General features: G+C 45.9%; 1 protein-coding gene across 2 annotated transcripts in view; it reads left to right on the plus strand.

Moving 5' to 3' along the window:
* The window catches only part of LOC135366795 (phosrestin-2-like), a 257,439-nt gene that overhangs the window by 230,583 nt on the left and 8,412 nt on the right, over positions 1-18,444 (plus strand). For both annotated transcript variants that reach the window (XM_064599712.1, XM_064599711.1), the window contains one exon: positions 17,807-17,934. In XM_064599712.1, coding sequence (XP_064455782.1) covers positions 17,807-17,934 — 128 coding nt within the window. The remainder of the gene's footprint in view (positions 1-17,806; positions 17,935-18,444) is intronic.

Consider the following 18,444-nt stretch of genomic DNA (forward strand, 5'->3'; position numbering starts at 1 on the left):
ATTTGGCTGCAATTCTTTCCCATGTCAGAGCCACGTGCAACATCCGTCGATGTCTTCTGATGTTCTTGGAGTTCCTCTTGTCTACCGGTTTGCTCCGGACGCAGTAGACTTATACTTTGTATCTCAATGACCATTGGTGCTTCTTTCATGTGTTTTTTTTTTTTTTCATCTTCCTTTTTTGCGGCGTAATGCAGCCAGTGCAGGACAACTCAATTGTTGTACTTGTACATAACTTTAACTTCATTCTCATATCTCACATCTAATGTTTCGCGTGTAATGGTGTAGTGTACTTCCCTCCAGTGGTGAATCACTCCATGTCATAGTCACGATTTATTTGTTGTTGTTGTTGTTGTTGTTGTTGTTGTTAGTAAAAAGTTTAGCCTTTGGGAACTCTTATTTTAAATGATTTAGTCTACAAAGTGACGTCTTGTAAAAAAAGTCATTTGTCAAAGTTAAAATCGGTACGTTCCAACAGAGGAAGAGCAACCTATGTTGATTACAGACAGAAGCAGAAGCCCCAAGTCAGAAACCTTCCTCATCAACGGCACTGTATTTAATTTGACACCACGTGTATTATAATTGACACTATATCGCACATGCATTCCAATCGTTTGCCCTTGCTGACCTTCAAAATTGCCATAGACATATTTTAGCTGCCCTTCTTGTACTGACGTCGCACAGGAAGGACGAATCTGTTCCGTATGCCTCAGCGGCACAACATTCCAGAAACAGCAATTCATCGCACTTATCGCTCCTTATTGGTTGCGTTTGCAGTGCTGCAGCATGGACATTACACATTATACTGTGCACATTACAAGGCCGAGACAGCGACGGCTTGCTCCCCCTCGCCCATACGCCGGTCCCCATTGATTGAATCACGCAGCCGTCTGCTCCGGATGCCAAATTCATTTACCAAGCATGCAATGTGCGACACTGTCGGAAACCAATAAAGCGTCTACCATCGTCAGCCAGCCCTGCATCACACAGCAATCGCGCCGTACAACATATCGCGAGATTCCCACGAACGTGCGCTCCTCGCAGCGCATTCTTTGTCGAATCAACGTGAAGGACCGACACTCTCTGTCCACGGGAGTCAGATCATTGGGCACACACTATAACTGAAGTAGGAGAGATCTACAGGAATGCACTAAGACCAAAACCGGCTGAGTGCCTAACACAGTTATCTGTGCTCGCGTTCCAAAAGGATTTCCTGGACGCCGGGCGGCACGACATCATAAGACAGCCCGGGCAACAGAAAGACCTTGATGAATGAATGTTCCACTCGAGGGGACACGTGGATAAGGTCCTCGCGTCTCGCCAGCGCTTGTGAATATGCAGTGATTAATGAAGGATAGACGCAGGGCGAGGTTTCGTGGTCGCACGGTGGCAATGCCTTGAGAAATGACATTCGGCTTTTGTGGGGTCTCTGTTTACTGGAAATGACGTCGTAAATGAATGGGGTGCGATAAAAATAACCTGAAACTGAAACTTTTCGTAGAAAAGATTAAGGAGTGTGGATAAGTGGAAAGCTTCGTCGGTGTTCTTTGCGAGACATTGGCGGAGCGGATTACCGGTCCAGTACACTAGCCATTGCGCCACGCTGGCACGGCAGAGTAGATGTCAATGAGAGTGAAGTTTTCCTTCGTTTCTTTTTCTCTGACACTAGGGTGAGGGTGCTGAGATGAACTTCCCCTCTCGAATAACGGGATCTTAAGTCAGTAATGTCGAATAAAAGCGAGAGCGAAAAAAAAAGAGAGAGAGGAAAAGTCAAGTAATCAGAGCAGCTTTAATGACACGTGCCTAAATGGAGGTGTTGAGAACATCGGCGTCCCGCTGAAAATTCCTGTAATGTATGCACACCAACTACATTAAAATTTCACGCATACGGTTTCCTGTCAATGGACCTTCGTCACATACGCGTCGTGTCCCAGCGAACCTCCCTCGAAGGAACCTCGCCAAAACAAACCCGGGTGGGTAGCACAAAGGACCCAAACCGGTCTTGGAGGGGGGACCGACGAGTTCGCGCCGCTCGCGTGGTGTCCCTCACTGGTACCCACTTCTGGCGTCCCCATCCAGCGCCATCTATTGACCACGGAGATAACCTTGTCCGGCGCAACCAGGGTCATCGGTGCCGCAGCGCATGCGCATTAGCAGTTGTGAAAAAGGTCCATTGCTAGGTCGCGTTGAATGTTAAAGTGATTTGAAATATTGTAGTGAAAAATGTTTGCGACCGGTGGAAAGCGCTCAAGGCGTTTCGTAAGCGAAATAATATTGACCCATGAACTGAGAGTATTCGCGTTCATTGTCAAAACAAGTTTATAGTGAAGTTCATTGCTCTCAGCGGGGCCGCATCTTGCACAACAAATATTTGTTTTAAGTGTAAGTTTTATGTTTCGTAAGTTTTCACGCGCGTGAAAACTTACGAAACGCGCACTTAGATAGGGTCATTCACACTTCAGTTATTTTTTTGTTGTGTCTGGATTTTCCCTCTAGCAACAACGAAGGCGCATTACTGTCAGCTGAAGCTTACACTCGCATTTCCACTTATTTTATATCAGACGAACGGTACGTGCTTCTTTTGACATCCAATGTGACTTAGGATTTTCCTTTTTTTGCCTCGTCATAACTTATGTGGCATGACATTTCCAATTCGGGCTTTCTCTTCGAGTCGAGTGCTGATATACAGACGGCCGAAGCAGCAGCTGCAAAGACGATGTCTTGCAGCCCGCGAGAATTATGGTAAGAGTAGCTTGTGTCATTCCTGACAGCCGGTCGGCGCGTGGTCCCAGAGGAACTGTTCCAGAGGTAGACCTCGTAGATGGCCGCTAGCTATTGGTCCGAATCGCTGTCGAAAGGGTTCTTCAAAGAGCCTCTTACTCGCACTCTAAAGAATCATTCTTGCACTACTCCATAGGGAATAAAATTTATTTAGGATTGTATACCTTTATCGCTTGGACACCGTATTTACTGGGTGAGGGAACAGTAGAACTGTTTCCCGTGGAATCCCGAAAAAGTCTCCGTAGGCAGGATGCACTCCTCCACACCGTATACGAGACTCAGTAGCAAAGGAAGACCAAGGCGTGCGGCACTTAATTTGTTCCCACCTTGCACACCCGTGGGACATTGTCTATGCGCATTTCAGATGGCGAAGTACAAGCGGCTTGTCCCAGGGCACATACTTTTCGAGCTATACGTGCTGCGGCTTCCTCACGGTATAGTAACCAGGATAGTAACAAGGTATAGTAAAGCAGGAAATATTCGATTCTGTTTAGCTCTACGTCACAGAGGTGCCTTCCTCGTTTTTCGATAAATTAGAAAAAAAAAAGGAAAGAGAACAAGGGTGTATACTTTAATAACGACGAGAGAGGATGAGGAGAAGAAAATCTTTGGACATACGCACAAACACACACTCTCTCTCTCGTGCACAGACTTATATTCACAAAAGCATGGATGTGAGTCGGAGAGGAGAGCTCGTATGGGTCACTTTCCACGTAATAAGAGAGGTGGAAGACTCTGCATTTTGCTGGGAAGAACAGATACTCATGTAATACAACGCGGCTCCGTAACTCGTCTTGCCGCTATCACCCCAGAAGCGACTTTACAATTGCTTTTTGCAAACTGTAATTTACTTTACTTACAAACTTCGCTTCGTGTGTGGTGCGACTTGTTCAATAGGGTTGTTGTAACACAACAACTCTATTGAACAACGTGTGCTGACAACGTTTAACTGAAGTTGGTGACTTATTGTGCGCAGGCCCAGTCCTCGGCTTCTCCATTCAGTCGTTGCCGTCTTATTCTGTCTGCTTCAGAATGGCGATGCATTACTGCCTTTCCGAAGTGTGGATATGAACAAACTCTCGAAGCGCCCTCTTCACTGTCATCCCGCTCCATTATGGCAGCGCAGCAACGTTATGTCTGTTCGCTAAGAGAGCCGGAGGGACATATTGCTTCGTTGTTTCTCCTGGGTGCATCCCTTCAGTGCGGTGAAAGCACGCCTTACAGGAGACGTCGAGGGAGGACAGACGCCTCGGGCCGGTCTGACATGATGATGGTGTGCTGTCTATTGTGCTGACATGGTACTCAGCACGTTAGTGTATGCGACTGACACTAATTTGAAATGGCGGCGAAGGACGGGCAAACTATTTTGTCTAATTACACACCCAAGACGAGAACAACAGCACTTGTACGTGTACAACAGGACGTGTGCGTTCGCGTAGCGACAATTCAGCGAAGGCTTTGGACAATTTGGGAATTAATTTTTTCAATTGAGCTTTGAAAATTGCAAAGCGAACCTCACCTTTTTTCTTTTACAGAAATGTGAAGTCCTCCACAGATAACCACAGACCCAACAAAAACTACGCACAGTATCGCAACAGAAATAGTCGGGAAAAAAAATTAGTGAAAATTACGATTTAGCCCCGCCTGCGTGATCTTCGCAAAGAAACGCGCGCTGCATGTGCGTCTTAGAGGAGGAAGTGTCCCCGCCTCTTATTTTACCTCTCTTTCCCCCGCTTTGACCTCGAAGCTTGTGACTACTGTCTTATCACAAAGAAAACAAAATAACCGTCTTATCACAATGAAGGCAAAACAAATGAAGGCGGAGACACTTCCTCTTCTAGACGTGCATACCGCGCGGGCTTCTTTGCGAAAATGAAGCAGGCGGGGCTAAAGCGTAATTTTTCCCTAATTTTTTTCGACTATTTCTGTTGCCGTACTGTGCATAGCTTCTGTTGGTTCTGTAGTTATCCGTGGAGGAATTCATATTTCTGTAAAAAAAAGTGAGGTTCGCTTTGCAATTTTCAAAGTTCAATTGAAAAAGTAAATTTCTTGCAATTGAAAATTGTCCAAAGCTTTCCTCAATGGTGGCAAAAGTTTCCAGAAGGTAATTGCCGAAAGTCCCACAATCCTCCGGCGAGTACGGCGCCAGTTAGAATTTTTATTCCGCTAGGTGAAACACCCTGTATATATCTGGCTCCAAACAACTGTCCTGCAACCCCTTTCAGTTTAAATGAAAAAGTCAGAGCGTCTCCCCAATCAGCTTGCACGCAGTGTTTGTGACATTCCGCCAGGATGGTCACGTGTGAGCGGCCTCTCCACCACGACCTCCTCCTCCTCCTCCTCCTCACGCATTCTCTAAGCGAATCACAGTTGATTGAGGCCAGATGAAAAGGAGCATGCCCCAATGACGTCACGGCGTCGTCACACTGACATCGCATATGCGTTTCTACTCGCAAAAATATCCATGGGAATTGATTTTCGTGTGAATTCCAATGAGGTATGATGCCGATAATAAATTGTACCGCTCAAGTTGGTGAACAGTGAATGGGAGATTCGGCTAATTAGGAAATGCACTACCTAATATTCAACAACAACTTTCGAGCAAACAATACAAAATTTCGTGGAAACAAAAATCTTCGAATTGATGCTTGAACAGAGAACTACGTAACCCTCCAACATCACAGTTTCCACCTGAAGGAATGTTATATTCCACGTACAAAACATATGTAGCCCAACTAACCTTTAAAGGGATAGTTCGCTCTCTAACGAAACTGGAAAAAGCGTGCTGAACGTGTGCAACAATGAACGGCTCCCCGCCAATCCCTTTAGTTCGGAATCGACGTATTTTCTGAGTTTTAAGTATTTTCGTGTGGGCATCGGCAGCGTGGCCGAGCGCCGGGGGAGGAGCATATTACGGAAGGGCGTGGTCGGCTCGCATGACGTTTCGTGACGTCACTTTATGGTTGGCGATAGGAAGCCGCATCTCGATGCCGGGGAAACGGGAACGCCCTCTTGACGTCACATTCTTCTCAGACAGACGTCGCACGCTCGCGCGTCCTTCTACGCGGGAAAGCCTACTTGTGTGGATCTCGTTGTTTTCAGATGCCTACAATAACCAATACCGCTCCAGCTGCGGGAAACTAATGCACGGAGCTGATTCGCTCGGAGATCGAACGGTGTCAGCGCGCTGCGGAGAAACGATGAACTACCGTACTGTGGATAGCTCCCTCGCGTCGTCTGCTTTTACACGTTTATTCCGCGTTCAGTGCAGTAGGTGGAGCATTGGGGAACTGAACAGCATCGTACCATCGCGGCACAAGTGGTCTTCCGGTGAATATACACAAGAATTACGGAAAGGAACCATCAACTCCGAACGTCGGCTGGCGTGTTATCCACACTAGAAAGGTGACGGTGTCGCCCCTACAGGTCGATCTCGCGACGAATAAAGTGCGAAATACACTGCCGTCTGCAACAGCAATCAACGAATCGATGTTTGAAGAGCGCGGTATCCCTTTAACACAGTCGATAACTGTAGGACAACTTGTACCACGTTGCGACCCTCGCCCGCTCGTTATTTAACAAAATGCCACCAACAAAGAGTACACTAAACCCTTTTTTGGCCTCCACACGCAATGTTGTTTCTCGGCACCCTCCATTTACATCCGGGGTAAAATATTCCGTAATCAAGCAAAGTGGGGCCGCAAATACTCTAAGTGCAGTGAGCGCACGCTACCAAGAAAACAGTTAAGACGCAGATGTGTGCTTTGGAAAGCATTACCCACCTGCAAGAGCTGAAGATGAGGGTACGGCGCATGAGAAGGAATCTCGTCTTTGGCTTCAGGGAACGGCTCTTTAACAATTTAGAGGTAACGTTCCCAATCGACTTGATGGCCCTGTATGTTCTTGACCCGGCGCCGGTCGTTCGTAACATTAGTATGTAACATCCCAGCTTCTCGAAGTGTTTCGGTAAGAGGCTTCCTGTGATAGGGTCGGAATACTGTGCCAGATTGGTTCACCGCTCGTCGAGGTGATTGGACCTCAGAAGAAGATTGCGTCACGCAAGAGTAAATAAAAGCGAAGGGAACTGAAGTATAAATGTATCTAAGGGCGTATAACGGTTTCTATCATGTGGGGATGTCATCTCGGAACCGTTCAGCAAGGGCAACCTGTGCTATTCCATCTGCACCAAATACTTTCAAATATTTATAAAAAGGAATCGAATTACATTTCAGTTACTTTCAGTCAAATTAAATATAAAATGAATACAGTTGGAAAAAAACTGCAAGACTGTTCTTTTCAGATATTTTCTTTCTTTAAAATTTTAGAAGGCTGGAGTCGATGAAACCCTTGCCAATAAGCGCAAGCTATGTCTCTTTTTCTTCCTCGTGTACTTCGCGCACCAGCGTAGTATCTTACCTATCTATCTTATCTCAGCCATACCTTAGCGCGGAAACTTTAACACAGAGCTTACCTACCACTTTAGGATGCCAACAAACGCAGACGAAATACAGCACTACATAGGAAAGAGAGCGTCCTTCTGACTGGAGTACTTACTTATAGTGACGAAGAAGCTTCCTTAGTCCCCATTCGCGAGCGCTTCCTAAGTAACCTAGATGGCTCTACAACTCATAATTTACACATTAGGCCTCGTGTTACCAAACTTATGTAGAGCAGCGTAGTATTATGAGTCCTCGTTTTCAGAGACCACGTTACTGTCTTACGTAATTCATTTCCCTTAATGCGATTAACGTCATCTGCCCGTAAAGAACACACGCCTCATTGACCTGCGCATCTAAGCAACTGCTGCCGTACTGGTAAGTATTGCCCGCAAACAAGGTACTGGATCATTAACCCTCAGTAAGGGACACGAGACGACAGCATTTCATCAGAATGACTTCTCCGCTTTCAAAACGTTCGCTTATAGTTTACTTTCCTCTCCGTCTAATAACTTTGGGGGGAATCTTATTCCTGCTTCGCATGCTTATAGCTCACTTCAGTGGCTGCCGTATCATGTCTTTCTGACGACTTTGTCATTAGCCTATAGAACCGATACAGCGTAAACTGCGACGAGAAATATATTGCTATACGAAAAGAAGGAAGAACTTATTGAAATGTTGCAGTCGTTCAAAAGCAGGCAGCGGCAGGAGTCGTACCCACACCTCCTGATTACCGGCAGAGTGCACTGACAACTACGCTACACTGACATTGTGTAACTGCACAGTCAGAAGGTTGAGGGCCTGCCGTATTTCAGTATGTCATGGTCTTGAGCACCTATAGAATCCTGTGTTGCCCACGTCTGTTTGCGTGACTCAGTCCCAAAACAAAGAACCGTAGCAGTGACCCATAGACGCCTTGCATACCCGTGGACCACTTTAATAAATTCATAATCATTTTTAACTCATTCATTCTTTACGCTGTCATCGCATTGTTAGTGAGTTTTAGCATATCGTGCACTATCGCCTTTGCGTGCGTAAGGATAGCGTTGGTGGTTCTGCGTACGCGCAAGACACAGGCAGAGCTTTGCGCATTGCGCAGAACCACCACGCTATCCCTTACGTACGCAGATGCGACAGCGTAAAAACTCACTTATAAACCCCATCAAACTCTAACGGTATGTGCTGTTGATAAACCCGTAATGGTACAAGTCAGTTGGAGTAGCCGACTCCACACTTGTGGAGCCACAGTCTCCTCATTAATTTTAACACAGATCCAATCCAATCCAAGAATAATAACGAAAGTCAGCATTCTTTTTTGATGAAATGCAGCTGACAAGATAACACTGACGTTCATCTGACTTGTTCCACGAGCGTCGCAATGGATGTGATGTGATGTGAATAAGGCAATGGAATGGAATCTTTTTCGTTTCTGATTGTATTATTACAAGTGGAACTCGCTGAGGGATTTGTTGAAAATGAATGGGACTTCCTGGGCGTCGTTTTTAAAGCAGAAGTCGGATTTCAACCTCGGGACCATTTCACTCCGTCGTGTACTTCATGAGAAATAAGGCACAGGCACCAGGGTAGCACAGACGTTGGGGAAGTCGTTGTGTGTGTCTAAGGACCACGACCTATTAGATTGTAACGACCATGTCATAGGTACCCCTTCCCAGCGCCGCATTTGGAAGCTAGCGGTGGCGCTACTCATCGGCCCGGACATTGCTTCCTCAACTTCTAAATATTTTGTACTTCAGCTTACCTTAGTATTTTTGTACTAGAAGTGGATGTCCCGTGGAAGATGTTTCATTCTAAAGTTGATTATCATCATCATTCTACGCCTTTTCATAGATGTTGCTGTTGTCTGCTACGGTAGTCGCAGTACGTTAGCTTCTGCGCGTCAAATTTCCATTGTCCAATCATGATGCAGAACTCGCGGACCGATGGGTAGCGCCTCTAGCGGATCGTGCGGAGGGCTCCTCATAGGGCTTGCCGATTATGACATGGTCGCTATAATCTAGTAGGTCGTGCTAAGGGCATTTCTAATATGGCAGTCCTCGAAAAAGCCAGACAGCGGAAGAAATCATCGGTGACTTTCGCTGGTGTCATAACTTCCGTTTGACTTCCATGTCTTCATGACTTCCGTTGACAACGCTGACTTTCCGCCAGCTGCCGTCTTTCAGGTGTTAGCCCAGTATTCGAATCGTGAAAACAATATCCTTCAAAGGGACGAGGAATAGATCACCGCAGAAGTCATACATATATTTCAAGAAAGTTTTCATGTTCGAGTGCATCGAAGGCCTAACTTAAATGAGAAACTTCCGTTAGAAAGGCTATATAAGCCCAGAAAACGTGTCACTGAATTATAATCTTAAAGAAACCACGCCACCTAGAATCATGCGGTCAACGGCATTTGTTTACACTAGGTTTTTGCCGCCACCTGATATGAATGTCATGTAACGTAAGTTTAATTATGTAAATTTTTGCGAACTGAACTCAGAAATTTGCCAAGTAAAGGTGACTTTTTTACTCCACCAGCGTGAAGAGCGTTCCGAATTTACTCAAATTAATGGTAATTGACAGACATATTGAGGAGCTATACCATCGGAAAAAATTGCCGAACATCCTGCTCTCGGAGCACCCCAGAGGATAGCGCATGTCGAATTTTTCAGCGCAATCGTTTTCAGCCCGACGAACGGAGGTTGGAAACCCAGCCCACACTGGCATCGTAGAAAGAGATAACACAGGCATGGCTTATCGCGTCCGGCTTCCGCTGGGATCATGCCTTCCCTCTCCCAATTTCAGAAACTGTCACTTTTTCTACCATCATTCTGTGGGCTGGGTTTGCGACTTCCTTTCGTCGGACTGACAGCGGTTGCGCTCAAAAAGTCGTCGCGCGCTATGCTAGGGTGCTCCGAAAAGCATGATGCTCGGCTATTTTTTCCGATGGGATAGCTCCTGAATAGCACAATCAATTATTATGAATTTGAGTAAATTCGGCACGCTTTTTGTATTGGTGTGGTAAAAAAGTGACCTTTACTTGGCAAATTTCCGAGTTCAGTTCGCAAAAATTTACATAATTAAACTTACGTTAGATGACATTTACATCAGTACGTGGCAAAAACCTAGTATGAACAAATGCCTTTGACCGCATAATTCTAGGAGGCGTAGCTTTTTTTTTTTTTTTCTCTCTCTTTTTTTTATAATTCAATTACACGTTTTCTGGGACAGCTTGTAGACGTCAGCAGCTGTCGGTGTCAAACACTTGTAGCAAGTATGCTTGACAAGTTGTCAAAGCAACTTGGCTAACTTGGCAAGGCTTCGCAAAGAAAGTTGCAGTGTCACTTTTCAGGTGATTAGAAGCCTGCTCAGCGTTAACGAATTGTTGTTCTTCATTCGCGACACGCAAGTCATCTGCTTGTCCAACGTACTATTCATCTACAAGGCCCAGTGGGAGTATACTACTCTGTTTATGACATATCCGGGCTCTCGATCTATTTCGTGTCGGTAACTTCCAAAGTGCGGTGCACACATATTTAACGAGATCAACCTTCGCTTGCATTACACAACATGAAAACGATCCACTTCAAAACTGAAAATTATTCGAAACGAGCACACTTACGTAATAACTCTTCAAAAGCAGGAAATCCAGTTCGTCGTCTGCTTCGTTTATATATTACGGAGCACAAAATGGAAAAAAAAAAAAGGAAGAAGAAAAAGGACGTCTGCTTCACGTCAGAACACTACAGCACACATCGTTTCGCCGTTTTCTGCTCTTATTTTCAATTTGAACACGCGTTCCACTGTTTTTCCTCCAGCAGACGTCACTCAATCTGCACTGATATTTGAGAGCCGCAATAATCGGAACTGAAATTCAACTCATATATATATATATATATTGAACTTTCTGCCGTTATTCGTTCTTCCATTACTGTTGCTTTTCTTCTGCGTTGATTCCCATTTTGTAATAAGAATACAAGTTCTTTGCCGCGTGCCTTCCTTTCCCTTTCTCTCTCTCTCTCTCTCTCTCTCTCTCTCTTTCTCTTTCTTTTTCTCTTTTTCCTTTTTTTTCTCTCTCTCTTTCTTCCTGAGATGGAACACCTCAGACTTATAGCTGATCGACAAAAGGACATTGGAATGCTTCAGCGGAAAGGACACACCACGAGTTCAAAATCGTTAAAAGGAGCGGGACAGCTTTTCCCCTTCATCTTTTCTTTGACATTTTCGTTACCGGAGGAAAATTGGAAACTGGTTTCAATTTGACTCAGCTTTTCCGCTATACGCTTGCGCCACTTTCCCGAAAATTCCAAAGAAACGAAGAAAAACAAGCGTACCCTAAACTCGCAATGAAACGTGAGCTCCAGACGGAGATTATTTTTGAGAGAGCGTTGATTTGCAAGATGGAAACGGACAAGAAATGCGAGGAAGCAATCCGGTGTCGAGAATATTACTTTGCAACACGAATTACGTGCCCCAAGTGAAACCATCAACATCGAGTTCACGAAAGAGAACGTGTATGTAGAAAATGTTCTTTTCCATTCGGTATTGTTGCGATTCCCCCTATAGTATAATGACCAGGCCATTTGCATTTGTCTATAAGTGCCTATAAACGCCTCAATGCGACATTTTCGTGTTTGCCTGCCTTTTTGTCGGCTCTATTGAATCGTAGCCTTTTTGAAACATTCTTAGAAGCCATAACAGCCTTTTTTTAGTAGTGTAAGTGCGAGCGCGCCTTTCAGGCACGTGTTGAGTGCTGCATTTTTGCCTTTTGCTTCTGGGTGTTTGCGCCTTTTGTTCCTTTTTTGCGTTTGGTTTCCTTCAGTATCTTGGTTTGCTAGAAGGGGTTTGTGTACATTGGATCAAAAGATGTGACCTTTCTGGGTCTTTCAAAAGCTTCGAGGGCGGAGAACTAAAAGTAGTATTCAATACAGCGTCGTTCCAGGCCGCTTCAGCATTTGTGTACCAGGTGCGTCAAAGCTCGTACGGTACCGTACACTTTAAAGAGCAAGTTTTCCTCGATGAAGATTCTTTTCTTCTTCTTCTTTTTTTTTATTCCGTGTTAGCGCCGCGAAGCAACTGCGGCTCTGAGCGGCGTACAGATGTGGACAGATGGAGAGAGGACAGCAGGAAGGGAGCGGGGGACAGGGGGGTTAATATGCGTCCTGGGCCAACTTCAGGGGGAACTGTGCCGACATTCGTCTGGAAAGTCTTGGGAAAACCCAGGGGAAAACCTCAGACAGCACACCCGGTGGTAGGACTCGAACCCACCACCTACCAGTCTTCTGCACGACCTTGGCTACCGCGATGGAGCATTCCGAAACACCAGCAAAGTCGAGGAGTGTACCAGTTTAACGTGCCTATTTTTGCACTTTATTACCTTTATTTAGTATTTTTGAGGGCCTAAATGCCTGCCTATTTCCCATCGTTTTTTTTTTTTTTTTTTGCCTAAATTTTCGGGGTCCTACTTATTACTTTGAAGGGAAATCTCAACAGTGTACGAAAGGGAAACCAAATGTCTGCCGCTGACGATAGAGTTAGTTTTTTCTTTCTCGGTTTTCTTTCGTTTTTTTCTTCCTCTTAGTTTTTTTCTTACACTGCATACACACGTCCCGAACCCGTAACATTATTTAAATAAGATTGAAATGTGACAGTTAAAGGAAGCTCCAGAGGGCGCGCCTCTAGTATTTTCCTTGAGACCGGGCGTACAATCCCAAAGGGAAAAGGACATCCCGGGGCATCGAGTCGCGTTTGTGATCGGGGACGTAGCGAATGGTACGCGGATAGATGTAGAATTCCTTTCTAAAGGAGCGCTTGAGGACGTCCCAGAGGAATATGGCCCCGCAACAGCACAAGAAGGCTGCTCAATGGTCTCCTCAACGGGACAAAAGGCGACAGCTGTAGTTAGCCCATGGGACCCAAGCCCCTTATCGAGGAGCCACACACCCACGCAGCGCGAGAGTACCGGAGAGGAGACGGAACACCTTTCGTGTTCTTAGACACCTTGAGGTTTGTCTTGCGTTCGTCTATTCCAGCCTCAGAAGGTTACTTTCCACAATACTTATGTGTCTGGTTCAACGAAACACACAAAACTGCTTGGTCCCTGGCCACATCCAGCCCAGCAATGCTCTGCCCTCAAGGCTCTCTTCACCTTTCTGGATACCGTAGGACTTCGATCCATGTTGTGAAGGGCCTCATTATTTCATTCCCAGCATCACCACCAGCAATGGGGTAGAGTATCGCCCCTGGTGATGGAGTTCCCCATTCATCATCTCGAAATAAAGTTGTCGTTGCTGTTGTTCAACGAAACACCTGGACTTTGTTTCCTGCGCGTTGTTCTGAAAACACACACACACACACGTCGATTGATGGTGTGTCAACCCGCCCACTTCTGTTTGTCCGGAGCAAGGTCGTAATGCATTCTGTGAGGCCGGTGGGTGTGGTTCTCGAACTCATAAGGGTGGACAATGCCCTGGCTGTAGCCGGGATAAGTTGAGACGGGACGAAGTACGGGGTCGAGAACAGACGGACGTTTTGAGGTCGGCACGCATCCATCAAGTGCTGCGGTGCTTTCCATGTGCATCCATATATTGACATTTTGTAAGACGCAAGTTTATTCGGCATGCATACTACCTAACTGAATCCCTAGCATCGCCTTGTTTCGGTATGAGTTTTGCCTCAGCAGCACATTGCTCTGCACGACCTATATACTGTCCCAGTTACCACTGAACACATCATCGAGGCAGTGCTATGCATGAAGGAATGGCATAAACCCTTATGCTTCAACTAGAAGCCATCGACATTAGACCATTCAGTATATCCAAGGTTCTTGTAGCTTGTAGGGTCTTCTAGCGTGCACGATGTTCTTGTAGCTTGACGCAATCCCGCACACCAATGCTTGGTCCTTCGATCAATGACTTGTCTAACATGCACGGGCACACTGGACGAACCCCCTCTTCCCTGCTACATCCGAGTGCGTGTCACTCTAATCATATCAACTCACATGAACCTGGGGCCAGCAGCCTCACCTGGGAAACACTCGATGACATCATCATTTGGTTGCTATAGTTCTTGATAATCACAACCAATTAATTTTAGCTCATTAGTCACGCATATCCGCGTATTGTGATTCTTCTGAAAGTCTTCCCTACCTCCTATTTTTGAAACTTTAAAGGTACGAACCTCGCTATCCAATGAATCTGAGGTACACTGATCGTGTACCTTCCTCCGCTATATGAGAGCTGGAATAAAGAGCAGCCTACCGAAACTCGGCTGCAGCGATGCTGCAGTTCCTATTCTTGCTCCCTCTCTTTAGTTCATGCTGCGGAAAGTTCCTTACCGAGTACAATTATCGTGTCGCAACAGAGCGTGCAGAACATGAACTCACATACAAAGTGCAATCCTGAGGCAGGAAGCACGCTATTTTCTCGCATTCTCTCGCATATTTACTGAGGTCGCAAAGCCAGCTAAGAACAGCCCCGTCGAGAATGTAACGCAGAAACTGATTAACAAAACGACCATTATGCGTGCCATTAGGGTGTGCCATAAATTCACCCTAAACGACTTCACATTTCCGCAATTTTACGTGGCGCACGTGGGAAGGAGACCCTATTTTTATTATCTGCTACTGCTTGGGAAGGCGCAGGCGAGGCTTCATGTGAGAGACATTACCTTTTGCGTGGCGTGATCCAGGTAGTACGTTGCTCTCCGGACAACAACGTTGCCCTGTGTTTAAACCGCGTCATATTTTAGCTGGCGTGCTTAGCCCATATTAGCGACATCTCCAGGCAACGGTCATTCTAGGACTACCATGAGAGGAAAAGTTCACGGAAGGAGTAAAGAGAGTAATGTAGATAGGAGGACGGCGTAGATGTTTAAGCCTATAGGGCTTTGGTGACAGGAATCTCTTCGGCGTTTACGTCAAGGCGACCGGAAGAGTTGCATCGACCGTGTTGAAAGGCTTGATCGCTTTCGCCGCTGAGCAGGGGAGTCTTGGTTGCGTAGCGCGCTATGTACACAGGACCTGGGGCACTTTCAAATAGTATGGGGCGCGCCTTTGAATACCGCACACAGGAAGTATCGCCATCTTAAAGAAATTGGAAAGTGCAATATGACCACAATGTTTCAAGGTACCACCACGTAGGACTTGGCACACACATATGTTACCACCACACAGTCAGTTCTTCACATTCATCGCGCTCATTAATTTTGAATACTTTTAAAAACTGAAAGGTGGTGACCCTCAACGTTCGCAAAGAACAAAGTTGGAGTCGGCCCCGGATTCGCGGACAGACATCACGTGATATTGAAGTACAACGTAACGCATTTGAGACAGGTTAGTAATTATCGTCAGACGGTTTTTGAAAAAACAAAAAGGAATTCTTGAGTTCGTTTTAAACTGTTAACGGTTGTAACGTCCGAGTTCCGTGCCTGCGAGGTGATCTGCGCCATCTGTTGGCCTTTCTCTCTCTCTCTCTCTCTCCACGTCTCTGTGTCGCCTGCTCGCTGTATCGCTGCTCTACGAGTGTACGTTCGAATACTCATCGGTAAAGGCACACCTATATGGCGCACAGAAAGACGGCAACTGCGGCGCATAAGAACTCGAACGCTCCTGGTATAATGACTCGATCCTTGCGGCGCCATTTGCTCTCTCCCCTGACATATCCCAATCTGTGTCGGTAATTGCCAGGGTGCACACTGGATCTGCCTATGTAAAAACAATACATCGGGCGGAGAAAAAAAATGGCTGCATCTTTTGGCATTCTACCAAGCGCGTTTAAATGATGTAGCTTTATAGGGCCACGTTCCAATCCTGATCTTACCATTGTAACATTCCCTATCGTACCATTGTAACATTCGGTACCTTCTGTGCCATTGTAAGTACCGCAACTGTTGTGGAAAGACCTAGTCGTCTGTCGACGTTGGTGGGCCCTACCTATAATGCTATCGCTCTAAAAGCCGAAGATCCATGGTTGCACGTCGGACATTTGACTGGCTCTGCACTGAGGCTTCTAGTTTGTGCGGCTCTCACCCTGATGGGAGGACATCACTTTCTAAGTGACCCCCTGACGCCACTTTCTTAAACATTGCAGTCAAGAGCATGCCATTCAACCACTGCCTCCACAAAGAACATGTATGCCACCGATCCAAACCATGCTGATGTACTGCCTTGGTCGCTTCTAATCAATCTCCCGTTTCGTTAATCTGGCTCCGATGAGAGCCCGACCGATGGGCAACGTAAGAAGCGGTCCGTGCACCAAAATGCCACATTCCTCCTTGTTGTGCACGAAGTATACTTTTTTTTCTTTTTTTTGTGTCATATCCTTCGGCGACCGCGTCGTGCCATGCCTATTCTGACATCTCGAACAACGCTGGGGAGATCCTGTAACTGATCCATGACGAAAACCCGAGACTGGGAAAAAGACGAAAAACAGACGACACAACACAAAGTCTCAAATGTCTGTTTTTGAGACTTTGTGTTGTGTCGTCTGTTTTTCGTCTTTTTCCCAGTCTCGGGTTTTCGTCATGGATCTTAGCCACCAGCTCGCTTGCTTTTTAACCGTTTTATCTATGTCCTGTAACTGGTCGTTTGTTGCTAAATATTCCATCTCATTTGTAAATGAGCTGGTATGCGAAGGTGATCTTGAACGAGAAGGAGCATACTATCAGCAACAGTTACCCACCGAACTATAGACACATGCAAAAAATCGTTTCCATGGCTTCTGTTGACCGGAAAGTCTTCCAAGTTCACGAAGTTTAACCACACAAGAACTAGCACAGACGGGTACGTAGAGTGACAGGCAAACAACGTTTAATTTGAACCCCACTGAGAACGTGTGGACTCGAAAAAGAAGCTCTCAGGAAAGTGTTTAATATAGGGAACTTCATATGCCCCGTGGCTGGTATTCCAACAGGAACGGCAGTCACTAAGGCAACGGAACGCGCGGTCGTTGTTTGTCTCCATGCCGCTGCGCATACAAATCTGGCGTTCCAGCACAAGGAGGTGGACAATACATATTAACGCAACAGCCGCAGGTGAACGAGAGGTCAACAAAACAAAGAAAACTAAATTGAAAGTTTGCAGCGCTTTCAAACGTTGTTTACGCCTATATGGCTGAACTAGCTCGAGTGTGGCCAAACTTCGTGACTTGCAAAAATGCCAGTAATGAAAAGGTGAAAAAAGTGGAAGTTTGTACTTTGGAGAAATAGCGAAAACTGAAAATAACGAAATCCTTTCTATACTGGAAATTCCTACACCGAGTTTCAAGTGCAGCAGTGCACGTATTTTTGACACGTGTACGTAAAGCAAGCCTCTATTATATCGACTCTTCTCTTCTCTTCTCTTCTCTCAAGACTCCTCTTGAAAGCGATGCAAATTGGTTTACGTCGTTGCTGCAGAGAGGCGTTCATTATAAAACCAGGAAACTAGCCCCATTTCTCAACGTTTTACCATCGCAAAACCGACACAGGTTGCGTAAAGAATGGAGGCAGTCGTAAATTTTATTTCCAAATCTACGCCAATCCACTGCAATTACTATTTATCACCGGACGTGCGCACGTGCACTGAAAGGAATGACAGCGTACCGTTTTTATTGCAGTTCCCCACGGATGCCCCAGTGTCTACAGTGATGCAGAGACTGACCCCGGAGTCCGGTGACACTTGTGGGGTCCGTTACTACGTCCGATGTTACACCACCATGGAAGTGGACGAGAAGCCACCTCCGCAGTAGGTTCACTTCTTATTCGCCCTAGCATTGCGAAGCACTCTCATTGGAGCATCACCCTCCTTGACAACGCCCTGCTTAAGATGCGTAAAGGAAGAATGTCCGTGAAACCCCAACATGACATAAAAAGGGTTGCAAAGTTGCGATCCTAGTAAAGTGCCGGCAAGAGGGCTTCACCTCGCACACGCTCTTTCGGCTGTGAAGCACGCTTTACAGTTGAACGTCACGTCAGTTTTCTCGATTTTCGAAACTAAATTCCGCACTAACCGAGATCGTTATATCTGTTTATTGGCGTGCTCAGTACTTCTCACAACCCTATCAAGTACACCTTTACGCCCGAAACGAGAAGGCATGTTTTATTTATATTTGTTTTTATGTATGCGACACTTTCATAAAAATACGTGGACACAAACACGTTTGGTTTCATTTATTTTCATGTGTGTGTGTGTGTGTGTGTGTGTGTGTCTGTGTGTCTGTTTTGATCAATGTACGCATGCGTATGTACGAATGTG

This window comes from Ornithodoros turicata, chromosome 8, assembly GCF_037126465.1.
Source record: "Ornithodoros turicata isolate Travis chromosome 8, ASM3712646v1, whole genome shotgun sequence".
Lineage (NCBI taxonomy): Eukaryota > Metazoa > Arthropoda > Arachnida > Ixodida > Argasidae > Ornithodoros > Ornithodoros turicata.